Below are 27,810 nucleotides of genomic sequence, written 5' to 3'. Positions count from 1 at the left end.
AGTTCTTCAATGCTATCTCATTGGCTTTGAGCATGCAACCCAAATCCAGGATATTTCTTCAATGCTATCTCATTGGCTTTGAGCATGCAACCCAAATCCAGGATATTTCTTCAATGCTATTTCAGTGGCTTTGAACATGCAACCCAAATCCAGGATATTTCTTCAATGCTATCTCATTGGCTTTGAACATGCAACCCAAATCCTGGATATTTCTTCAATGCTATCTCACTGGCTTTGAACATGCAAAATAAATCCAGGATATTTGTTCAATGCTATCTCATTGGCTTTGAACATGCAACCCAAATCCAGGATCAGCAAGAATAGTATGCACTAAACATTTAAAAGATGATACAATATTCGACAAATGTAGCACCAGTAAACAACCGACGAACGCAGCGTGATTAGTTAACTTGATCTTTAGAGAACAGACACTTGAAAATGTAAATGACAAATATTAATTAGAAGAAATATCATCTGAAGTTTTCGCAGCAACAGACAACATTCAGTTCGAGACATACCTCCTTAGACATTTCAAACCACGTGTTGATTTGTATGTCTCTTCCTATAAAATAATTGTTGTGGCAATTTCTTTTCTCGGGGGTGTATATCCTTAAATGAAAGTGGCGACAACTAAAAGTGTATATTTAGTAATAGCTTTTGCAATAAGATCATAGACAGATCTAAGTAAGATGAAGATGAAAATATCATTTGCATAGACTAAAACGAGCCGTTTACATTTTTTTAAATTTTTTGTTTTTACATTTTAATTCATCCATTGCAGTTTAAAAAGCTGGTATTGTCTAGTTGGGCAAGATTAATTTTTCCAATTTTAATCAGTGCTAAAGATAGTGTACTTTTAGACTAATTCTGGGTGATTGTTTGAGCACAAGGGATCATTTTAGTTAGTACTGTGCTTAAATCATGTACCACAAGTACAATATCCAAATAAATATCAGCCACATTACATCAAAGTAGCATAGAAGTAGGCCAACATTCTCTCCAATATTCATGTGTAAAATGCAAACAACATCACGTTACATACGTCACTCTCTCAAAAGTACATAATAACTTGTGAGTTCCCTTTTATTTATCGGCAATGGCGCCGAGTGCTGCAGACTGGCTCGACATTGTATTGCCTAGTCCTCTAGAAAACACGAACTTGTCCTTCCAGACAGACATTAGGGTCAAGGGAAGTAACTCTATAAATTCAGCGTGAAGATAATGGGGAAGAGAAAAGATTCATCCGCTGATCATTCTCTTGAAGGTATGTACCTAATTTTATTTAGCAGTCTGAAATGTCTATATGTTTGTGCTTTTACAAAGTATCAGATATCTTTTACGAATGGTAACTATAAGGGTTGTTTGTAGAAAATTGATGTGTAACATGTTTTCGAGGCGTATGATGGTCGATCATGTGCGTAGTCCTACCTGTAAGACCTGACGCTGATATTTATGTTTTGGGCGTCAGGTAAACAAAATCAGAATGTGCTATGTCTTACATGTAGGACTAATCATGTGCGGTGCGGTGCAAAGATTAGACTAAAAAATGTACATTTTAAGGCCTGAAGTCTCTTACAGAAAGTCACTTTCTTAACTGTGAATTAAATGATTGTTCCCAGATTTAAACAAATTTGCAAACTCGAGAAGGGTTAATATTGCTTGTAGATCGTAATATTCTTCGGCCGTTTCTAAAATATGGGTTTATAGTTCTGCGTATGCCTAATCTAATTACCTTACACCATCACCCCTCTGTTTTTGGCACTAAAAGTAAAAGTACTTTCCACTGACATATACCATCACTTGTTTTGTCATGTGCATGTGTCAGAGTTTAAGTTCTATGAGTTTTATGGGTAGTCTTGTCTCTCATCGCAACTGTAACTGATGTCATGTATATAATAAGTAGCATATATTGCCTACCAGAATAATTCTTAAATAACAAATAACTTTGTGATGCTGACTATTTCAGTTATAAATGTCATTCTGAAAATTTGCTTACACATAAGTTTACTGACTATTATTCAGTTGATTTAACTTTTCATCAATCAGTATTAATTGCAAAATAACTGCCTTAGACAAAAGAATACTGTTAAAGTATGCAAAAACTTGGCATTTTGGGCCAACCAAGAGCAGTGAACCAATGTATAAAGCGTATATTTAATTTATATAAATAAATATGTCTATGTGACCATGTACACTTTAGACACATTACAGGAATAATCTACTCTGGAGTTCTTGTGTTAATTTTTAAGGAAAATATAGGGATTTATAAGTTGGGCTGAAGGTAATGTTCTGGGTGGTGGAGTTGAGTGGGGATGGGTAGAGAAACGCAGTGACCATTTAACATTTGGACACTTGGGTAAAGATGCCAATGGGTATCCTAGAACTCAGGTAACTGCCCATGGATAATAACCCAGATAATAAAATGATCCATAAGGTACCTATTTACCATATACAAGTTTTCTGCCAGTGCTTGTAAAGGTAGCACTTGCTTTATTTTCAACTTGACAATCCTTTTGATTTAGCCACAAATACCTTTACCTTTTAAGTGCCAAGTAGAGATATGCCTCTTCCAGAAAGTGTTTGACTGGATTTAAAATTGACTAATCAAATGTCTTAAGGCTGGACATAACATAAGTTAAGTATCTGTGTTGATAAAATTGGAGCATGGCTAGATTCTATCTCCCGTGCCTGAATGTATGATTAATTCTGTTAAATGCTATGTTATGGAGACCTGGAACTAAAAATATGAAAAGCTCTTGCGGAATTTTGATTCATTCTGTTGTTTGCTGTATTTCAGATCCTGGTAGCAGTTCCCACAGAAAGCATAAGAAGCACAAGAAGAAGCACAAAAAGCGGAGCCATGAGGATGAGGAGCATCCAGAAACTGTGTCTGACATTGGAGGTTCACCAAAGACTGCCATCAAACTGAAGTTAAAGATTGGAGGAATGACACTGAGCACTAAAAAGTATCTCAGAAAGCCAAGCAAAAGAGTTTCTTATGCATTTAAACCTTCCTTAGCAAACACTCCATATCAGGAGTTAAAAAATCATTTTCCTCATTTCATTTTAACTTCTTTTTAAAGGACACCTGCTCAAAGATTATAAATTTTGGTGTCTTCTGTATGCCCCTTTGAGGCTGTTTTTACTGCACTGTGTAATACATTGAGAAAATCTGGAAAAGACTGCTTAATCTAGGATGATAATATCTACCATCTAATGTTACTGTATCACTGTGTCTCGTTTTTCTCATCATGAAAGAGTTTACAGCCTATAACTGAGAAATTCTGGTAGCCTTAGGTTAGCAAAAACTACAGCACCTTGGTCTTTGAAAGAGTTGTAAGCCAAGTTCATATTGAAAATGTCTGGAAAGATCTGTCAGCTTTTTAAAGGATAGTTTGTAAAAATGAGTAAATTGAATACATTTGCTTGTACTCATCTTAAATTGGCTGCTTAACCCTTTACCTCATACAAGCATCTTTGGACGCCTCTACTCCATTCGCATGGAAGCGCCTTTTGTGTCTCAATCATCAGTATCATTGTCAGACCTTTTTTTTTCTGTTAAAGTTATAATTATTGATATAAATGATATCCTTAATGTCATTGATATTCAGTAGCTATTAAAGTGTAGTTCTGATCTGCAGATATTTTTAAATGTTTATATACAAAATTACACCCATCAAAAGAAATGCCATTTTGAATATTTAAACCATTAATGCATTCCCAGTCATGGTTATTTATCACCAAGATGCCTCAGTTAATAAACATAGGCACCAGATCAAATGTTCCAAATGTCTCAGAGGCACATTGCAAGAAATTTATATTGTTTGGTACTTTAGACCTTAAAATCTCAGGAAACATTTTACAGGACCAAAGACACGAGTACATCAGCTGGAAAAAAAACAAGTACTGCCGATTCTGCAAGCTTATGTTTGAGACAGTGTTACAGTATCAAGTTTGACTTTAGAATTTTTCAAGTATTATGTTTTGCTTATCTACACAGTAATAGAGGCTACAATTTCTAGTACTGGTTGTATATTGCAGCTGAAGTGGGTTTTCTTTTGATGTAAGATACCATGGCCAGACATGCATTGTCAGAACAATGACATGTTGTTCCCAATAAAAGACTTATGATTTGTGCACTGTAAACACCATTCATGCCATGTGCTTTTTCCATTTTACATATTATATGTATCAGATGTGCACGAGCTTTCATTCTTGCCATTATTTTTACCAAATTTAGGCATATCCTTACATGAAAATTTGGAACCATCTTAATAAGAACAGTATGTTTTGGTCCATTAAATCATGAATTAAAATGACTGACATAAGGATTTAATGTTTGTGGATGCCTGTAAACATTCTCATCACATACCGATAGGATATTTAATGAAGTACTATTTGCCAAAAAGGATGTTATAGAATGGATGAGCTTTATGATTTTCCAGCTGGGAAAGTGACTTTGCTTCATTGTACTAAAGGCTTAAATCCCTTGAATAACAACTGGGAAGTGTTAGGGCATTTGTTTATGAAAAGTCTGAATTATCTTTAATGGAATATTTATACTTTAATACTTACGTGGATCTCCATAGGATTTTGAAAGTTCCAGTCCAGGACTTCTTCCTTCAAAAAAAATGCTAGTCCCAGCCCAAAAAATAGGAGTCCCAATAATAATACTTTCATTTCGTTTGTAGTAACTCTGAATATTTTGAGTGTTTTTGGGGTCACCAATATATCTGTCATATTGCTGATGCTCATTTGTTTTGAAATATTTAGTATTAACATACAAGACTAAAAACTAAGGCAGATGATAACAGCGATAATTTTGATGTAACAACTCAAGGAATTAAGGTACAGTTTATTTTCTGTATTAAATTTATTTAATTAGTTTAACTTGGTTTCAATAAATGTGCCAAGACATTGAAAGAAACAACAAATGTCCATATTTCCTAGACTTTTTTCATTTCATCATTCAGTAGAATAGCACAGCATACTTTGTTCATGTTTTTGTTCAACTAACTTGTAAAAATTGATTTATACATTTTTTTTTTAATCTTCGTTTCCTTGCTACAGGTCCTACACATTGTTTTAATTTCAGTGTGGTGACCCCAATGTTGGAAACTCAAGATGATAGTGATCAACTCATCAGTGTGACAGATGAGTCAATAGGTATGGCCATTTCACAAAATACATTATGTGTATAGTTTGTATTTCAACCTTGGTTGCCTGTTTTCTTTGTTAACCAGTTTAATCTCGCAGAGTGACTAAAGTATGCCATCTGTTAGTTGTATGGTTTACAGAGCTGTACATATTGATTTTTTCGAGCAATGATTCAATGACAATTGAGTTCAGAATATTGATTTGACCTTACCTTTTGTGTACTAGTCCCAGGATTAGCTCTACTCATAGACTGGAGTAGCTTATCCAGTCGCCTTTCATCTGTTCATTCTCTTTTGATAGTATCTGGGCTACAACTTTTCTGCAAAATATAGTAAGTTGGAAAAGTGGGAAATTTATCTTTGATGACCATTCATATTTGTGTTTGGGATTCATTCCATGTTTAATGCTAATTGTGTTGTATTCCATATATAGTGGTTGTATCTACATCATCTTTGGTAATACCCATTGAATGTGGACATCTTTTGAAAGTGACTCTGCTTAATATTTTGACCTTGTCCTAACAATCAAGAGACTAAACTTTCCAAAATCAAAATGCCTTGCAATTCATACCTTTTTCTTTAGTCCAAATTGGTGGCCTCAGCTTGAAACTTTTAGAAGCTATGGTATTAGATGTACTTTTCCAGAATCATGATTTTTATTCTCTAGCTGCATGCAGCAGGGACATTTTGATTTGGTTTTGCCTGTCCTTATGTCCACACATCAATTCATCCATTAGTTCCAAGATGTTTGTTTTGCAGTATTGCACCAAAAACACTCATCATAGACAAAGAAAATTTGGCTGACATAATTGTATGCAAATGTAGATGAACTGATTCAAGTTTCAGGCCACATGATGCTTGCTATAAATTTTAGCATAAACTGCAGCATTTATTTATTATGTTAAAAGAATTCAATGTCAAACCTGGACCTGTTGTCATATAATGTACTTGACCAGGTTAAATACTGTTGATTCTGCTTAGTAAACATACTTGTTTTATCTCAGCAAAATATATCTCATTGATTTTTTAAAACTTTTCATTGAATTCAGTTTCATAAAAAGTAATAATTTTCATATACCAAGATTTATTTCCTGGTAATATTTTGTTTCTTGTAAGTATTTGCATAACAAGTTGCATGTTTTGAATAAACCTTTTGATGTAGTGTAACAAGAGTTATCTCAGTCTTTGATTATGTGCATATTCCATGCTACTTTTATAATATTTATAGGTTACTGCATTTGTATGGGAAAATATGAACGAGTTTTTCGAATGGAAATACTGCACAACCTTGGGAGTGCAGTATATTCATCTAACAAAACGAGTTCATATTTTCCCATACAAATGCATTAACCTTTTTATTATATGTTAATTTTTATAATTCTACCTATTGCTTAATTATGTTAACAAACTACACTACACGAAACAAAGTAACTGAATGTATGCTGCATTCAGACTAAATACACAAGCGCATATTCATCATTACACAACAACATTATTACTGCGCACATAACTGTGCCCAGATAAATTTGAACTTAGTCGTGTACTCAACATAACTTTCGAAAGAAAATGGCATGTCTAGTTGAAATTGAAATTTGGAGTCATATTGTGAATGAATGCACATTGCAGCAACTTTTCCCATTGATCTGGAATGAATAGATTTAGGTATTTTTTTCAATTCTACTTAATTTCGTGATTATGGACTGGATTTATATGTGACAATTCCACATGAAATACATGGGATTGAAGAAGCGAGGGAGAAATGTGTTGATATCTGCAGATGTGTTTCTGTTTCTGTCATTGAATGTTTGAAATCATAATGTAGGAAAACTATGAAGTCTTTCAATTGCAATTATCAAAAAGATGCTGTGGAATTTAATGCTTATTTCTTTTTGAATGCAGTAAGGAGGATGCAATTGCATTTATCATTGAAATTACAGCACAATTTCGAAATGTGTAATCCAGATTGAAAACCTATGACATGGCTCATGCAATTCGGATTTGCAGAACTAAGAAAGTACATTTTGAGGAAATTCAGGATGTAAAACTGTATATTTATTTGCCACTCTTATCACCAGCTGAAGAACTCAGTATATGACTTGTCACTTGTATGTTATATGTAAGAAACCTTTCTTGCATCTGTTGTACATCTAGCCTAAATCTGAAACATTGTATCTACAAAGTTATCATGGAATGTGCCAAAGCAGCTGGTATGTGGCAGTTCACAAAACATCATTTTTGTTTCATTCAAAAACAAATTTAAACAACCACAACCTCTTACGTGAGTGTACATGATTTGTTTACAAATCAAAAGTGCTGGCGTCTGCGTCCATTGTTTGTTTACAATAGAAAGTATTTCCTTTATGCACGTGAATGCAATATGTGTATTTGCATGCAAGTTCAGTATCAGGTAATATTGAACAATTCTGACAATGTAAAGTTAACGGAGAAAACAATGAGCATATAATAATAATATTTTTAACAGGTTGTTTGCATTTTGAATCAATGTTATTCATCAGAATTGGCTTGCATATTTTATCAAATTCCAGTCTTGTATTCAGAAAGTGTCACAGATATGTATTTAAAATTTCAAGTGAACAGCATTCGTCTGATTAAGCAGTGCATTTGAGTGCAGGTTATACATGAGTAGGTAATAATGAATATAAATACATAGTTTCAGTACAGGAAAATAAAAACTTTGATGAGCTGTGCTGCTGATTTAATATTTCTGGCAAAATTGATTTTCTAGACCCAGATAGGTATGACAGAGATGATAGTGATCACAAAAACAATGATGTTGATGACACATTTGTCACAAAGAAGCCTGGTGATGAGACATCTGATGAGGAAAGAGAATGGTTAGAGGCACTGGAGAAGGGGGAGTTGGATGACTTTGGTCATTTGAAGAAACAAAAAGACCCCAGCCTGCTAACAGCTAGACAGGTAAACTTCACATGGGGCTTGATTAATCGAAATTACATTCATCCAGGTCTGAACTACATGCATGAATCCAAAATATGCAGATCTAAATATGGGTAATTAAGGTTCTTTTGTTTGCAGAAAAGTAATATGCATCCTTGAACATGGTCTGTAGCAGACCTTGAAAACCCTTGAAAAATGAATTTGTCCCTCAAGGCCTTGAAAACACCTTAAAATTCAAAATATTATCTGGGTACCATGAAAAGCATTGAATATTTTGAAGCCAAAAGGAGTTAATAAATAGTTTTCATTTTACAGATTTAAATAAAAAGGGAAATAATTTTAAAAAGGAAACAACAAACAAAACAAATGAATTTCTCACTAAGTTTGTGCCAGAATAGAAATTTCCACATCTGGCCACTGCGCAGTCATACATTTTGAACTTCCGATCATACAATGCCTGGATGTAGCTACAGTTTAAATTCGAATCATTTGTACACTTTGAAATGTCTGGCTGCCGGTTCCAACTTTGGTGGCTAGACGAAGAAAAATATAAAGTTTGGATTAGGAGAGCTTTGCAATATGCAAATTATGCGAGAAGGATATTGATTTGTGTGCAGTGGGAGAGAGTGCTTTTCGGTCACATGCAGCTGGAAAAAAAACACCCATCACAGCTAATATGGCAAAACACGAAGCCTTCAGCAAGAAATCGTTTTTGGCGAAAGAGTGAACAAAGAGATTAAAGTTTTAAAATAGAAACTGTGTAAAGTCTTAATTATAAAATTAGTTCTATCTGGTTCTTTTTTTGGATTGAGTGGAAATTGGACAGAAAATAATTGCAATGAACACGATAAATCTAAATATATGGAATACAGCTAAGCTGAGATAAATATTAATAATATAATATGAAATAGTTTAAAATATCCATACACTGTTTTTATGTAAGTGATAACATAAATAAAACAAGTATCTTTATTCCTTTTTGTTTGTTTTTTGGGGCTGGGTGAAGAAGAAAAGCAGGTAAAGAAAAAGACATTGAGACAATGACAGCTGCTGCTGCTGCCTATCATTGAAAGCATAGACTCATAGGAAAAAATTCCTTTATCACGACATCAAATAATCTGAGGAAAAGTGTTAAGGACAAAGTCACTGAATTTGGAGCTCTTGAAAAACAGATTGATGACAAGCTACAAGAACTGAAAAATTCACTTAAACATATTTTGGACTTTGTAAATAGTGTAGCATAGACAGAGTAAAATGAACATTGTTCATGTCCACATGTAGGATGTTTAGTAATGGGAATGATATCAGTGATCATACTCTTGACTTCATGTTGTTTTTTATAATAAATTTGCAAGAATATTCCTCATAAGAAGTAATAATAAGTGTTAAGTTGTGTTTACACACAGTTTCATTGATGTAAGAATGTACCTTGAAAAACATGATTTTAAACCTTGAAAAAACCTTGAATATTTTGAAAGAAATATGCTACTAACCCAGCTAGAAATTTAGGTGTAATGTGAATTGACTAAGTTTGTCATGCATTACAACCACTACCACCATGTCCACTAAAGTAGTTTTTAAAGACTGCACTCGCACATGCCAGTGTATGTTTATCCATGTTTACTTTACAAAATATTTTATTTTCCATTACAAAAATCTTTCATATAATACGTTTTTTATTTATCTCATAAATTTCTAAGTGTATAAAACATAAGGACAGAAAAACATTTTAAAGAACTAAATGAGAGACATTAAACCAATTAGTTCTTGTCATTAAATGATAATTTAAAAATAAAGTGTGACTTTGGTGTGCCTACCTCACAGTTATGACAAAATTTGTAGGACATATTCCAAACTTGCAGGGATTTTTCTGCCCTAAATATTAGTAATACATTGTGAATAGTGAAGAATTTAATTGAAACATAAAGATTTATGATATACCATTTTAATGTTACATGATGATCTGACATTCAGTATAATGGTTCGATTTATCTTTCTTTATTGTGCAATAACACTCAACAGTCTTGTTGATTTAATTGAAATTAGTGTCAGTATTGTTTAGTACAATGCATTCAACTTTTATAAGTTCCCGTTTGTTTTGAATTCTGTTCACTTTTTTAATATTTGGAAAGTTTAAGTGATGGACATATACTGAATATAAAACAGCATTTATCATTGTTGCAGGTCAGGGGAAGGAACTCATTTTACTTTGCACATTAATATTTCTCTACTGTACCACATCACCATATCCCTTAACTATATGAAACATACTTTTTGGCTGACTAAACAAAACGTGCTGCATTTGTGTTGGAATTACAGTTAATGCCAGAAGTGTCTTGATCATATACTTGTTCACTATTAATGATGTAATTCAGCTGATGAAAATCCAACTTCCAAAATATAGCTTGTAACGGGAATGTAGTAGCAAATCATAAATTTAATAGGAAGTACAGTTTCTGACATTAAAAAGCTTGATTACATTCAGGACTTTCATTGGCGTCTCATTATTAGGATCCATTAAATCAGTCATAGAGAACTGAATTATATATAAAAATGTATTGTTGATATATTATTTGATATGACAAATAATAACTAAATATTATAAGATGTAAAATTAAAGATATTTAAATGAAAGTAACATGCAACCATGTTTATGTAGTATTGCTCTGATTATTTTCATGAGCTCAAATTAATATAACTTTTTTTAACACCGGTCCTTGATATTCTTGAATTAAGGTGATAAATGTTTGAGTTCCATCAATGTTTAAGAAGTATAGTAATTAACTAATTAATTGAAGAAGTCTAGTCATTAATTAATTAGTAGTAATTAGTATGTTTGAAATTAATAAAGAATGTAATTTGTTCATTTTTGCAGAGAGCCCTGTTGCATGGAAAAACAGAAGAAACTTTGCTTGAACTACCATCAGGTACTTTTATTATAACTAGTAGTCTACTGTAAGCTAATCTGGTGTATATTTATGAAACTATCTAGTTTATACAACACACTAGTGGATCACTCGGTGTTTAGTGTGGTAAACTTGCAGTTAGAGTGTTACAGGTTTAAATCCTTTTCAAACCAGCCAAGGTTTGCAGCTTTTGGGTGTCTCTGAGCATGGCACTTTATATCAGTTACCTCTGCAGTCGATACTATTCTGAGCATTGTTGTGTCGTTCATTCTTGGGTTTAATTACTTGCATCAGTTACCTTTACAATTACAGTTAAGCTGTGCTTGCAGATGTCGATTACAATTAAGTTGTGCTTGCAGATGTCGATTACAATTAAGCTGTGCTTGCAGATGTCGATTACAATTAAGTTGTGCTTGCAGATGTTGATTACAATTACAATTAAGCTGCGCTTGCAGATGTCGATTACAATTACAATTAAGCTGTGCTTGCAGATGTCGACTGCAATTACAATTAAGCTGTGCTTACAGATGTTGATTACAATTACAATGAAGCTGTGCTTGCAGATGTCGATTACAATTGCAATTAAGCTGTGCTTGCAGGTGTCGATTACAATTACAATTAAGCTGTGTTTGCAGATGTTGATTACAATTACAATTTCAGTTACTCAACTACAAATACATTGTAATTGTAATTAATTACTCAATTACAGCAATTATGTTGTAATTAAACCCAAATCTGGTGTCCTTAGATATCAACAAGTCATTCAATGATAGTTATAAAAAATTGTACTTCATTGAACAGTTTTCCACATATCTGAAAATGGTGCAAGTGAGCTCTTGGGGTGAAACTTATTTTCTCTCAAATAAACAAGCTAAATAAAGCATTTTGTTTTCATTTTCCACATCAAGCTTTTCATACAACAATGTAGAGAAGTAATTTAGCAGAAAATGAAGAATGAAATTGATGAAGAAAATGAATAAAGTTTTTTCTTATGGTTAAACTACGAACATATTGCTAAGATACCTCAAAGTATCAACAAATACTCTACACATGGTAGCAATACTTGTGTTGCAGATGCTTAGAAAAAGGTTTCTGTTTACACACTGTCTCTTAAGAACAGGGCTTGTTTGAATAGGGTCTCTTAAAAACAAGGTTACAGTTTATACAGTGTTTTTAAATAAATGGTACTTTTCAGGCCTAATGACAATCTAACAAAGCACACATTGTCAATTTGATACAATTTTATTTTTTATTTTGACCCATTGTTGGAACTGACATTAATAACTTAATTAGGAATTAAGTTTAAATCCGCAATTTATAATCTGTTTGGTAGACCACTTATGTAAATAAAATAAACATCCCGACCTGTCACATATTCTTTTAACACCAATTTTCATTGGGAGATTTGCAAGTAAATTTGAAACAGATCGGTTCTGCCAGAAATAGACACAAGTCTACCTTCATGTCTGGATCCTGTTAACATTAACAGAATGTGAAAATCAAATGTGAAGGAAGATGTTATGTGAATGCATAATACATGTAATGAAAAGTGAATAAAAAACCTAACTACAAAAGAATAGGAAAGAGATATGTGGACATGGTCGACTGATATTTAGGGTTGGATTTGATGAAGTCGATGGAGCCCTATAATAATCACACATATCAATTAGTCCATTTCTTTATTCATTAACAATTAATTTTCCACAAGATAACTTTATTGAGAATTCTTGCAGTTTAACCATATTAGGTATGCAACTATTTACTGCCTTTATGACTGTGATTGTACATCCTCATACTTTGGTTTCCACTGCATAACTTTACCAAAGATTGCTGGATTTCAATTAAATTTGGCATGTTGCTTTATTTTCATAAGACCTAGATTTGGTTCAATTTTCAGCATTCCACTTTCTAATTTAGAAGATTTATTTCCCCTTATTTTGGTTTCATTAGTATAACTTCAGCAGATGTTTGATTTTCAATTAAATTTCACTTGAAGCTTTATATTGATGAGAATTTTAATGGTTTTGATTTCCAGTATTCAGCAAAATCATTGGCAAGAGTTATGGCTGTCAGATTGCCCATCCTCTTGAGACTGGTGGCTATAGCATAATTTAACTAAAGATTGCTTAGTCTGAATCAGATTTGCATTGAACTTTATACTGACATTAGTTTGATTCTGCTATTCCACAATATCGTTTCCATGAATTCTGTCCACCCTGATTAACAGTCCTTCTAAAGTTTCATTTCCAGAGAATAATGTATTCAGTGGTTCTTGGATTTAAATCAACTATCACTTGCATCTCTGTTTTATTGAACTTTTGAATGAGTTTGTTTGTCAGCATTTTATAGAGTTATGGACCATTATTTTTTATTCATCCTGTTTCAACAATGTTTCTTTATTAAAGATTCTGAGCAAATTGCAAAGATCATGTTTCTTTATAGGGGACCAGTAGCTAATTGCAAAGATCAGGTTCCTTTATAATGGACCAGTAGCTAATTGCAAAGATCAGATTCCTTTATAATGAACCAGTAGCTAATTGCAAAGATCGGGTTCCTTTGTAATGGACCAGTAGCTAATTGCAAAGATGAGGTTCCTTTGTAATGGACCAGTAGCTAATTGCAAAGATGAGGTTCCTTTATAATGGACCAGTAGCTAATTGCAAAGATCAGGTTCCTTTATAATGGACCAGTAGCTAATTGCAAAAATCAGGTTCCTTTATAATGAACCAGTAGCTAATTGCTCTGGGTTTGCCTAATTTATTCTTCTTGTCATCTGAAAGGTTACAAAACAGAAAATCTGACTGAGGAACAAATCCTAAAGAGACAACAAAGGGCAAAGAAAAGAAGACAACAGGCTCAGGAAAAAAGAGAAAAAGATAAGGTATGTTTAATGATCACAGTATTTTAATTGAGTTCAGTGTTAAGAAATCTATTCCATGAAATACCTACATACTTTAATGGCCTGTGTTAAATCCATATTTAGTGCTGTTTTTGCAGATAGTCGTGGCATTTCTTCTTCAAATACATTTACCGGAACATTAGGGAGTACAATCACTACCTTGAAAGTCCCTCCCTCCCAAGTTCGTTTTCATCAGCAAAATTGCCAAAAGTTATCTACCTACCTAGCTGGAAGTCCAACAAGTATGCTTTCCCCTTCAATAGAGGGATTGATGTCATATGCCAGCCATACATCAATTACTACTTCCACTCATGCTAGGAAACATGCTCTTTTTCAAGACTTGACACACATGTGTACCTTTTAACATTTGAGGAATTATGGGTAGTTTTCTCACACAGCAATGAATACTGTATCTGTGTTTGTGTTCATATTTATTTCTTGCTCTGTATTCATCATCAATGAATATTTTACACTTTGCCTAACTTTGTCATTTAATAAGTGTGTTAGTGCCATTTTAATAGCCTGCACAAGAGTTCATGGTCAGGGATTACAGCAGACCTTTTCATTGGCCTCAGATCCCAAAGCATGCATCATCCAGTCATGGAAACAAAACTTTCATCCACCTCATTCAGGCACCATGTGTAAATGAAGTCTTTCTTAAATGCCAGAACAACATGGTGGGGTTCCCTCCTCTTGCCTTCCTGACCCCCTCATGAGTGCTCATTGTACATTCATCACCATGCAGGGTTTGTACGGTCTTTGAAGGTCTTTGTGAGGTTGGTAAAAATGTGGTGGCTTTTTCATGGCCTTGAAAGTTTGGGAAAATCGATCAGATTACCATGAGGTCTTTAAAAGTCTTTGAAAATTGAACTAAACCCAAAATGTTTAATTTCTTTACATAATCACAAATAAAATTGTCCAAGGTTGTTAGATTCAGATGTATAGTCTGACTATACCAACCCGTTTGTTTGTAAAAACCCCCCCCCAATTTCAATAGTAGAAACCTTTACGATGATAAAAAAATGCAAGGAACTTATTCAGTTCATTCATTGATTTATAATGTCTAACCTGTAGAGTGACCGTAATACCATCATAATCTGCGTATTTCATGCTTAACGGAAGTTTTCAATGTAATAGATGGACATGCTTCAGATCTATTTCAAGTTCCTGGACAAGTCCATTTTCAGCAAAGGGGTGTGTGCATGACTACAGATGTACATATGTCATCTGCTTTTGATATTTCCAAAGTAAAATCAAGCAAAGGAAAAGAATGACAACAAAAAATTTGCCTTTCATGTGGATATAATGACCGGTTTAATTTCTTAATTTCTATGTTCATGTGTGCAAAGGGATATAATTCCAAACTCTCAGTGTTATGGTAATTTACAGAATTATCCGGCAGTTACTGAATAGGATGAACTATGTCATTATGTTGTCGGATGGAAATAAAGTATCCATAGTGTATACAGTATGGTGCCATGTTAGTATGGAAAGTCCATTAAGGATCAAAGGTGCATGGGATGCCAGTATTAGTGACATTCTGGTTACAGTCAGGTAATAAATTATAAATCAGTGATTCAATTGACTTAGTTCTGTGCACTTTTTATCACATTGAACATTTTTGTTATTGAAATTGGTAGGGGGTTACAAACAAACGGGGATGTATAGTCTGACTTTAGTCGAGTTTTCCTGGTTTCTTTCTTTTGATGACCTGTTCAGTTTCATTTGCTGCTGCAATAACAAACAAGCATTCATTTGGCAATCCAAAGTTGGCCTTGGCAGCAACTTCAGTAACACATGCACTCTTCATCAAAGCAAGCCAGCTACACCTTTCATCAAAGGAAGTCGGCACCATAACTATTTTCAGCACGTTTTTTGTTTTCTAATTTCATGGTGTTTGTTTTTTGTAATGATATCATAATATATGTTTTAGATGTTATATAATGTTGTAAAGTGCTTAGAGCTTCTAAAGAATATGCACTATACAAAGTCCTAATTATTATGATTATTATCATTATTATTATTATTCTTATAACAAATAAAATTGCCTAAGGTCGTTAGATTCGGATGTAGTCGGTTTTCCTGGCACCTTTCTTTTGATGAATTGTTCATTTGATTGGATGAGTTCATCAGCTTTGGCCTATCAAAATATTCATCACTAATTCACGATTTATTTTTAACAAGACTGTTCAGCCATTTGAATTTTGGTTACATTGAACAAGCGCTCACTCTAGGTAGAAAGTATGCAAAAGTAACACAAGCTCGAGGATTCAAAATTTGTTCAGTCGATTTACATCTTCAGTTTTGTTTCACCTTGTGTTTAAAAATGCCAGGTCTTTGCTTTTTCAATGATATCTGGCTTGAACAAGAGAAATACAAGGAATTGCTGAAAAAAGATAAAACATGTAAACAAAAGGAGTTTTGTACATTGTGTAAAAAGACAATCATCTTGGCTTCGATGGAAGAAGGAGCCCTTACAAGTCATGCCAAAGGTAACATGCAAATTAGTACACAGTAACTACACACTGTTATGAATTATGTTTGAGGCAGGAAAAGAAGTAGAGTCCCGATATGATTTAATATTGACTCAGTATGGAAAATTAGTGGATGAAGTTATCCAATCGGACAATCATCCCTTGAAATGCTTGAATAGAACAGATGACAGTCTAGATGAAGTGTTTTATTCCGTCCTTTCCAAAAGAAAGGAATATGTTGAACTTTGGAAATGTTCTCCAGAAAATGTTGTTGTTGTCACATGGGCAAGCAACAGTGGAGAGAGAATTTTCTGCCAGCAAACAGGTATCTGTTGAGAACCTCAGCAGAGAAATCCTCAGAGCTCAAAGGCTAATCATTGACACAATAAGAAAAGCAGGTGGACCTTTGGAAATCATCATTAGCAATGAAATGATGACATATGCCTCCTCTGCAAGACATTAGTACCATGCCTATCTGGATAAGAAGAAAGCAGAGGAGGAGCATGAGAAGAAAATCAGAAAAGGAAAGAAACGGGAGTTAGCCATGGATGGAGTGGAAGATCTTAAAGACAAAGGCTGCATCTTGAAGCTGACACTGCCAGCCTACATGCTTCCTCTGTTCAGAAGGCAGAAGAAGCAGAGTTAAAAGGACTCATGCTTGTTTCAGAGTCAAATGCTCTTAGGAGAAGAGCAGAGGAAAAGATGACAGTGGTAATAATAATTTTCAAAATGGTTGAAGAGAAAAAGCAGCAACTATATTAATGCATTTAAAGCAGTGCTGATGTCTGTTAAGAGAACAATTTATTTTGTATTAAATCTGATGCATAAGTTACATATTTCTGAAATAACAATGAATGTTATCCTATCTTCCAGATCATTATAAAGCAATTTTAGGAAATTAATTATAGTTTGAATTTCATCATTAAACAATATTGTAGTATTTTGCATTCATTGTTTTCTCATATAACCTGTATACAAAATGTTAGTGAAAATAGGTCTTGGGAATCTCTGTTTGTGGTCTTTCAATGTTTGGGAAAAGTCTTTGAATTTACCCTTCAGAATTCTATATGAACCCTGGCATGGAGAGGAAGGCCATAGTGTCTATTTTTCATTCATGGCAGGTGACTTTGTCTGGGAAAGGCACTTTCATTCTCATTTTCCCCAACTGTCTTTGATTACTTTGAAGGCACTGGTAAAACAAATCCCCAGACCTCTGCCTTATTGTTTGGGATTTTCTCAGGTGGTGATATTGCTGACAAATCCACATACAGTCAGCCACATCTCAGGCATGCTACACATCCTCAAGGACTGAATGTCCTAACATCCTCGAGGACTGAATGTCAAAACATCCTAGAGGACTGAATGTCCCATCATCCTAGAGGACTGAATGTCCCAGATCCTCGAAGACTGAATGTCCCATCACACTCAGCTAATGTTATAGCGAATGATTGTTACTCCGCTTTTCATTTGAATTTGTGACTGTTGCTGGTGACGTCTCATAAGCCTCTGGTGATAAAGTTTCCTGTTTTAGCTTTTTTGAAAGCTTCTGACTCTTCATTCCTGTCCTTGATCGGAAGGCCTGGACAGTCACTCTTGGAACAGTCTCACAACATAGACTGTTCTTTCTCTCCTCTGCTACCGAAATTTTAAACAGAATCTTTACTCAGAGGTCATGAACTTGCATGCTTGGCTTATATCCAGTAAACCTTCTAAAGAAATCAGTTCATGGAACAAGTGGTTGACATATGTGAAATCATGGATGACATGTAACAAGCTGTAGATGAATGATGATAAAACTAAGGCCATTCTGATCACAACACAAAGACTTTCTCATTCACATCCTTTACCTCAAACAATAAATATCAGCAATGCCAACATTAAATTCACACAATCAGTGCGAAACCTAGGTGTCACTCTGGACAGTACTCTCACATTGCACCAACATGTCATTAACATATGCAAGGCTGCATATCTTGAGCTGAGGCGCATCAGCTCAATTCGCAAATATCTTTCAGTTGATGCCACTAAAACACTTGTGTGTTCATTAGTACTTTCAAGATTGGACTATTGTAACTCAATTCTGCCTGGTTCATCTCAATATCTACTCCAGAAACTTCAAAAAGTTCAAAACACAGCTGCTCAGATCATACTTAGAGTACCACGATCAGAGCACACCTCCCCGCTGCTCTGTGCCCTACACTGGCTATCCATTCGATCCAGAATCAAACACAAAATTTGTTCTCTGTGCTACATTTCACTGTCGGACTCCAGTCCAACATACCTATCTGACCTCACCCATGTGTACACACCAGCAAGATACTTACGCTCCTCTTCTGACAATCGTATGCTCATTATTCCCACTATGAAAACAAAGTCATATGGACAGCGTTCTTTTTCATACCAGGGCCCAGCAACGTGGAATGAATTGCCCACTGAACTTAGACACAAAGACACAGGGATCACATTCAAGAGGGCTCTCAAAACTCACTTATTTCGACTGCAAGAACAAACTTAAAGACCTAATAATGTTTCCTTCCTGAAATATTCTCAGCATTTTTTTTTATTTTTAATGTTTTTCTAATTTCATGTTTGTTTTTGTAATAATATTATTATGTTTCTTATCTTATAGGTGTTGTCTAATGTTGTAAAGCGCTTAGAGCTTTTAAAGATTAGGCGCTATACAAAGTCCTCATCATTATTATTATTATTATATTTACTCCAGGAATGAGGCCATCCATTTTTAAAAACATTTGGGAAATTGAAGAGTTTCTGTCTCAGTGGTGCATGTAGAAACACATTCTCTCAAAAAGCCTCAGTACCACAGTTAGCATGACTTCCTTCATTTGGCTATCTGAAGAGAAAAAAGTTGGCTCCCATCTCATGCAGTGGCTACCATACCACACTCTTATTCATGTTCCAGCATCAATTAAGGGAAGAGTAAAGTCAGAACCTTCTTGTAAAATTTTACTCTTTTGACTAAAGGCATTGACTCCTCAGCCAAAATTAGAGCCTTCCATTGACTCTGACATAGTTAAGAAAAGCAGCCTTTGAACCAATACCATCATTTTTTTCCATCACCTAATGTACAAGTCTACTTCCTTGTCATTATTTCTTTAATAAGGAGTCTCAGGGAGAATATACTTTGTCAGTCGATACAAACTGTCAATAGTTTTGCTGCATCATTTTGAGTTCATTCATAATATCTCCATGCTTTCATTGACAAGATCCCTTTATTGGGAAATCAATGCTTTGACTTGATATTTTTATATTCCTTGGACCCTATACCCAAAGGGAACCTACAAGACACCATGAAGGCCTCAAAGTGGAACCCATGGAAACTGAGCTAATCAGAAGAGGGAAATCTTGCTTGTTTTACCACTCAAGAAAATGGGACATTATTTCTGCTCATGTTTGATCATTCTGGATAATTTGGGTTATCCTCTCAGTCTGTGAGAAACCAGTCCAGAACAGTGTATATTTTTGCATATTAGCTTTTACCTTCATAATCTTTTGACCTGGTGGGACATATATAAGCAGCACAAGAGGCCATTTTTCTGGGTCATTTCAGCTGCTGCTCAATTGTGTGGTCACTCTACATCCGCTGGATTTGTCAGAGGGAAATTTGTCTACTATCATTGTTTAAGAATGTCTGTATGATAACTCTTTGCCATATTTTTCACAAGATTTGAACCTGCTTCACATGCATTTAGGGACCAGAAATTTGGCTTTCTCCAGGGTAAGATGTAACATCGCCCATGTCTGACCTATTCTTACCTGTTCTCCTAACATATTTTAAACAGGTAACATGTTTGAAGAAGAAACAAATTTTTGGAGTATATTGTCAGAGTATATTACTGCATCATCAGTAATACATGTCCAATCACAATACAGGCAAACTCTCCCATTCTGCTTGCAGTTTTATTAAAACCTGATAGAGTGTGCACATCTGCTCTTATAACAACCGATACATGATTGAATCGGATTTGACACCGGTTCTTCTCTTCAAGGGGAGATCACTTTTATCTGATTTCTGCTGAAGTGGCAAATGACTTTTGTTGAGAAGTAGTGGTCATGCACAGAATGTATTAATGATTGGCCAAGTATTATTGAAGAAACATGTACTCCAAACATTGATATTTCAAGCTGTATCATGTCATTTGGTTGTCAAGAAAAAGAGTTTTTAAGATTAATACATGGAGTCTTTTTTCAGGACGATTTTTATGCATGGAATATGTAGTATGTCAAGCACCACATTGTGGCTACACATCTGCCCACCTTTATGATTTTACCATAATTCTTACTGAAATGACCCTTAAGTAATGGACTTAGAGAATAATAGCGAAAAATAAATAAATATTATTTTGCAGTCAGATCCTGATATTGGCTTGTCTTTGTTTGATTCAGCTATAGCTTTTCATGTTTGATTAGGTTGAATTGGTCAGGGTACCAGACTGACTTCCCAGAATTACCCAGAGGCTGCTGTCTTGCCCTGTTTTTCATAGCAAGAAAGTTGACAATTGGATTTATTGAAAATCAAGTATGTCAGTTTGGGCATTGGTGAGAGTGCTGGTTGCTGCCACCACATGAAATTAAAAAAGAAAATATACAAAAATTACTTAGAGTTGAGATGTCTTTCATGAAGCCGTTGATCGGTCTAGCATGAACCATTGACCTCCTTGAGTCTTGGAATTGCAGTTTCAGAAACAGACCTAGAGGTCACTAAGGACTAGGGTTATTTTACAAATATTTTTGTTAACATAATGTTTGCTTTTGCTGGTTCAGATTAAGCTTCTGAGTATTTCAAATCCATATTTTTATGGTTGACAATAGTAGTACATACTATTTCATTACACCTTGCTAAAATTTGGTCCAAGTTAGAGATAAAATATTGACCAGCTTACTGAGAAGGTCTTCTTCAGGTTGGCAAGTCTGCCATTTGTGATTTTGAATACAGGATCTTTCCTCTATGAGACAGTGCCTTCTGGATAATACTATGACAAGTCAATTCTTTTTAAATATGAATGATTGATGGAATATATACCTTTTTAAAAGATTAATAGTTTTATTTAAGTATGGATCCAAGCAATTGAAAATTACTTAATAATTTTAGGTTGGTGTGCACATCTTGTACTACTCTTATTTGAATATCAATTCCTATGTTTTGACTGAACACACTTCTAAATCAATTATTATCACTAAATACTTTATGTTAATTATTTTGTTGTGAGGTACAGGCATAAGAATACTGTAATACTGTAGACCTTAATATTACTCATTTTCTTAGTCCTAAAATAATGAAATCCACTCCCTTGTAATGGATGCTTTAAGTATAACATTTCCATTTCAGAAACTAACCCTGGAAAGATTGTTGAAGAAACAAGAAGCAAAATCAAAGGGAATGAAAGTAAGTAGAGAGTGAAAGCGCAGGAATCATTAGACCTTAGACATTCATGCTTATTATGCCACCCCCATAACATTGGTAGATGTATACAGTGTTACCCCTGTCTTTATGTAATTCCATTCATCTCACTTTTGTTAAGTTTTTTTGGGCTATTTTCTCAGGAACTGCTTTAGGTCATTCGTGTTCTGTTAACACATTTCTAGTTCCATTTGAAACACAATAGCTGAGCAAATAAAAAAAATGTAGAAACCATTTGATTTAGTCTGTTTGGAAACATAGTCATGTTGTGAAACCAGAGTGCATTTTGCTATTTCAGATTGGCACAAATCATATTATTGTTCATGAAAATGTTCACACATTTATACAGTTAAGAAAAGTTGGCATACTAACAATAGAAAAAAGCTACCAAAACTAATCCAGGAAGGCACAGTTAATATATTCATATGTAACAACAGTATAATAATCAAAGTTTTTTGATACATTCATTTGGAATGGAATTGATTTATCCATATATTGGACTATTGATATTTGTATAGCTGTTTTAAATGTTGGTAAAGAAGCCTGAGAATCGATACATAGCAATAATTCCAGTTGCAAAAATTTCAGTATATTTGCAGTAAATCTTTATAGAGAAATACTAAACATTCATGAATTGATCTTAATTTGCTTGACCGTCAGATCCCTTACTGTAAATTCATGGCTGTTGCTATAAGGGGAAGGGGAACATATAAGGTCTGTATAGAGAAAACATCTACTTAGCTAACTCTGATAGAAGCATTTTTAAACCATTCTGCTTAACAATTGTTTGCAGGGGTCCTAATCAACAGTTCCCATCTTACTAAACAGTGTGTACCAAAGATCTTCATAAGTTTTTACATACAGTTTGCATATGCAATTGTCATAGGTGATTATATGTTTCACCAATATAAATTTCCTATGCATCTGACCACAAACACACAGAAATTTAGTAATACTGATTACCAAGCAGCGGAACAGTGTAGAAAACTTGTAGCCAAGCAGATGTGTATGATATAAGTTTTGCTTTTTAACCCACAGAAATATTTTGATGAAACTTTACCCAAGTTCACACCTTATTATGCAATAACCAAGTCCCATGTGACAAGTTCACACCTTATTATGCAATAGCCAAGTCCCATGTGACAAGTTCACACCTTATTATGCAATAGCCAAGTCCCATGTGACAAGTTCACACCTTATTATGCAATAGCCAAGTCCCATGTGACAAGTTCACACCTTATTATGCAATAGCCAAGTCCCATGTGACAAGTTCACACCTTATTATGCAATAACCAAGTCCCATGTGACAAGTTCACACCTTATTATGCAATAGCCAAGTCCCATGTGACAAGTTCACACCTTATTATGCAATAGCCAAGTCCCATGTGACAAGTTCACACCTTATTATGCAATAGCCAAGTCCCATGTGACAAGGTCAAGATCAATAGTTGGGAAATGAGCTCAAGATAGGCATAACATGTGCATTTTGTAATATTATTATTTTAAATTCAAAACAAATCAGATCTTTATATTGCACATGTTTAGATATTGATAATATAATTTTTAATTGGGGAATTACATGTTGTAAAGGTTGGTCCTTGTCTTCTGAATCAACCTTTTTTTCAAAGAAATTGAAAATGTTGCATCTTAGTATGCATATTTTTTGGCTGGCTTGCTAATGATAATTTTAACCATGGAAAATATTCTAAAAGATTATAAATAGGTGCTTATTTCAAACCTTCATGGCAGAAGCTCATCATAGTGATCAATTTTGTTTCCATTTGCATGTCTGTCTATCAATCCATACATATGTCTACACCCTAGATTATGGTCTGTATTAAAGATTTTTAGATTATGCTCAATGTTCATGTTGTAGTCATACACTAGAAGAGCTTATGTGATGGTCTGTTGTCTGTCATCCATCATCATCAGAAAGATTATGACACTGTTCCGGTAGTCTATTAAGTGGTTAGAGCATCCACCTCAAATGTCTGAGGCTGTTTTTTTTTTCTTTTCTACATACTAGTTCTATTAACTCTTCTTTACTGCATACTATTACTATTAGGCCTTTTCATCCTATTCATACTATAAGTTTATGATTGCCTTCTTCAATTTTACAGGGACGGTCCAAAAAGTCTGACGTTCCAAAGTACCACTACATTAACAGTTCCTCAGGGATTTCTATATCTTGTCCCCAGGGGTTTCCATTTCCTTTTACAACTCATATCCCAAAAGGACCACACCCTTCCCCTGTGAAATGTGGGGTTCCTGGTTGTAAGAACAAGAAGAAATATTCCTGTTCAAAAACTGGTGTACCACTGTGTAGCTTGGAGTGTTATAAGAAAAATTTAGCTACACACATGATTAGCAGGACGATCACCTGATCTGGAAAGTGTGCTCATTGACATACATAATTAAAGTCTATTGATGGTCAGGATAGGGGAATAAAATATGAGATGGCAGGAAATATTGTTTGGTGAGTTTTACCTTGGAAAAAGACATTATCATACTAATGCCTGAGACAGTTACACCTTTATTACACAGGCAGATGTGACTGGAGACATTATATTGATGCCATGAGACATTTACACCCTTTTTTTGTTAGCAGATGTGACTGGGGACTTATCTTAAGATTGCTATTGTGTAGTCAAAATACATTTTCATCTCCATACATGTCAACTGTCATATCAGAAAAAAAATATCCCAATTTTTGGGGAGGTTGTTCCACGCCTACCTCCTCATCTCATAATATTTTGATTTTTTTGCTGATTATTACATTGTCTGGCGATTTTCATTTCTCCCCCCACCCAAAAAGTCTTACATAAATAGATATATCACATGCAATCCACAGAAGGCATGTTCTATTTTATCACCAGCAAATATTGTTGTGATGAAAGAACTAATATCACACTGCAAAGTTGGTTTATTTTCTCAGTAAATAGAATGTTAAGTTTAAACATTATTCACATAAATTTCTGAATATTTTTTAACCCCTACAACAATCCTTTAGTAAAAATAAAAATAAACCACAACAATATAATTGTCACCAGTTTCAGTCCGATGAATGATTAATGTCAGTGATGTGTATTTTTCTCTACAAGCACTAAAGAAACTTATACCAATAAACACATAGCATTCCTGTACTGTAATTTGTACTGTAATACTGTAACTTTAATTACCATGATTAAATTAAAAGAAAGAATGAAAACAATATATCTCGCACGATATGTTACCCAAAAGAACTAATTCAGGATAAATATTTTATTTAGTAAAAAGTGTTACATGCCTTAACCGATTTGGCCCCGATCCCGTCTGTAGGCATGATGAGGCTGTACCCTACTTCCAAGCTCTGCAGCATCAAGGTCATTTAAGATACACCAATGTGGGTGGTATTTAAAAAAAGCAGACAGATATAGCTCTAAAATGATATCGGATAATCTGGAAGTTCTAGTTGCACTACAAAATACAGAGAGAAAAACCTCATTTTTTGGATCCGTTTTTTTTTTCACCCAAAATTCGCTCGAGATCGGAATGCAATTTTGTGTCCGGATTTTAGACCTTTTGGCCTCAAATCTAAGGCATACCAGTCTTAACTGTACACAGACAGGTGAACCTTTGCAAAAACTAGGATAAGGTGGGCATTTGGAATAAATTGCGGTCTCCATACGAAAATGATGGGTCTATTAAGCAAAAAAAAAAAAGAACTCCAACTTTTACCCTCTGCTCATGCACAAGCAAAATAACCAATGGAAAATGATGTTTCTAATACAACTAGGCATTAGTCCCATGGAAAATCTGTTGAAAGCCGATGTATTACCATGTATTCAGAAATAGCCCCCCAAATGTCTTTCCTACGCACATTTCAGGCAAAAGCAACAAAAACCTCTGGGGCAGAATGAGTTAGTGGGAGAATTTTCGTGACATCTCCAAATCGGAATATTACTTATTTATTTCATCATTTGTGAATCAGTATTGCACATAAGTTACAAAAAGAACCATTCTTTGACAATTTCTAAGAAATTTCCATAAACTTGATTAAAAGTTGACCCTAAGGAAATAAGGTGGGATAAAAAATGTGGGAATAAGAGTTGCCACATGTATGGTAACTTGTGACTGTAGATTTGAACTGTTAAAATGAAGTCAGACATCGCAAGTTACAACAAAATAGAGCATTGTGTATTTGCTAATCAAATGCTTATGTTTACACTGTAAAATGTGGTTTCTTTGAAGTATGTCGGACAGACAGTCCTTTTCACACGACAAATGCAATGATAAGAGTTAACTGTTATTTGGTCACACTGGCTTTATTGATGGTGTACTTATGTCTAACCTTTGGCTCTTGTGCAGTTTAGCCACAGCTGACCACAATTCAAAAAGAGGGCACATATTGGGGGAAAATAAGGTGCATCACAGGGATAATGGCGCATCCCATGGCCCCACCTCCCCCCATTTCACCTTTAAACGTGATTAAGCCGACATCCTTAAAATTTAATGGCTGACCACTACATGTTAGCCCACCCACCCCATCTTCCGGAAAAGTTTCTGTGGGCATTCTGGTGCCTCCTTTGAGAATTTCACACATATTGGACCTGGAAGATTGACCAATGTTTATTGAAACTGCACTTAAAAAATACTGCACAAAACTCTCCCAATTTATGGTCCCAATCTCCCCATTTATTTTCTTCTTCAATTTCCTTGCTTGGCTTTTGAAAAGTTGACATGTATGCATCTTAGTTAGGTAGAATGATTAACCATGGCGTAGTGGAAACAGTCTCTACCATTTTTAGAGTAATACAGATATACATATCTGTAAAGTTTATACCATTTTAAAATGATTGAAGTCCTTTGTCAGTATTTTTACGTTCTTGGGTCTTGTAAAAAAAATTTAGCCAGTTAGCCATCATTTTCATTTAATGTCTTTACAAATTCTAATATACATATGGTATCCTAGTTTTGTGCTGCCTGGATTAATCAGTTTAGTTGTGCATTGGTTACATTTATTGAAATTATTTAATTTAAATCTCAGATCAGTTTTGGTTGAAATATTTTTTCTGCACCATTCCTGCTTTTCAGAACTATGTTATTTGAAGAAGATCAGCTTTTGGCAATGTGTCTTGTTCTACAAATATATATATATTATTAATGTATCATTGATCAATTAGCATAAACTGGTTGGTGATAGATCATTCAGTTTTACCCAATATCCAACATTTATTATCCCTGCATACAAAGTGGTAATATGGACATGACATATTTCCCAATGAAAGTTAAAATATTACCGTACAATGATTTTCATATGTTTTGTATTTAGGGCTCTAGGATTTGCTTAGCCCTGAGAGCTAAGGGTCAACACATTACTTGTAATGGCATTGAAACTCACAAATATTTATATCATTTCAAATGTCATATGCTTAGAGCAAAATAAAAATACAGCCTTAAATGAAGTTTTCATCTTTTATTTGATTTTCTTATGAACACTATTATCACAATTATGGTTTTAGCTTCCAGACTTTTATGTAGTTAACCTGCATAGCTGCATCCTCCCCATTGTTCTTATCTGGATTCCAGGTTGGGTACCACTGAGCGTGCTGATTCCAGAAATCTCTCAGTGCTGCTGGTGATTTGTTATTCCAGGGTTTTGGGTAGTTTCTGTTTGTAAATGTGTCAGGGAAGTAATTTATTCCTCCAACAGCTACATTCATTATCAAGAAAAACTGAAAAGTTAAATGGATTTTGAACATTAATCGTAATAAATGAAAATTTCTAATTGAAAGGTCATGATTAAAGATCTGATTGAATGATACCTGGGGCTCTTCAAATTTCAGATTGGGCCCATCCTGTATTCTAAGTGAGGTGCCCATCAGGCATGTCGCATTAAAAAAACAACAACAACTAATCGTACTCAGAAAACTTTGTGTTGATGAAATGCGGAAATTTATTTTGAAGCTGTTTGAAGACTAGTTAATTATTACCACTATGAAGATCTCTACTTATCATACTTCTATCGAAAGCTCTAAATTATGTGTAGATAGCAAAG

At 34.4% G+C, this 27,810-nt stretch overlaps 2 protein-coding genes across 2 annotated transcripts in view; one reads left to right on the top strand and one right to left on the bottom strand.

The window, feature by feature from the left end:
• Window positions 1-1,125: 1,125 nt before the first annotated feature.
• Window positions 1,126-27,213, top strand: LOC149777623 (INO80 complex subunit B-like). The gene is made up of 8 exons (XM_089942277.1): window positions 1,126-1,264; window positions 2,798-2,966; window positions 5,096-5,166; window positions 7,903-8,096; window positions 10,951-11,002; window positions 13,762-13,862; window positions 21,702-21,758; window positions 23,894-27,213. The coding sequence occupies exons 1-8, from the start codon at window positions 1,222-1,224 to the stop codon at window positions 24,155-24,157; spliced, it is 951 nt and encodes a 316-aa protein (XP_089798403.1). The 5' UTR covers window positions 1,126-1,221; the 3' UTR covers window positions 24,158-27,213.
• LOC149777622 (beta-1,3-glucan-binding protein-like) overlaps window positions 27,214-27,810 on the bottom strand; it is a 38,489-nt gene continuing 37,892 nt past the window's right edge. The window contains exon 14 of the mRNA XM_089942276.1: window positions 27,214-27,487. Coding sequence (XP_089798402.1) covers window positions 27,263-27,487 — 225 coding nt within the window. The 3' untranslated portion in view covers window positions 27,214-27,262. The remainder of the gene's footprint in view (window positions 27,488-27,810) is intronic.

The sequence above is a fragment of the Sinohyriopsis cumingii genome, chromosome 18 (assembly GCF_028554795.1).
Source record: "Sinohyriopsis cumingii isolate HCF-2022 chromosome 18, ASM2855479v2, whole genome shotgun sequence".
NCBI classification, from domain to species: Eukaryota; Metazoa; Mollusca; class Bivalvia; order Unionida; family Unionidae; genus Sinohyriopsis; species Sinohyriopsis cumingii.
Note: the sequence above shows the minus strand (reverse complement) of the source record. Positions and strands in the feature narration are given on the sequence as shown.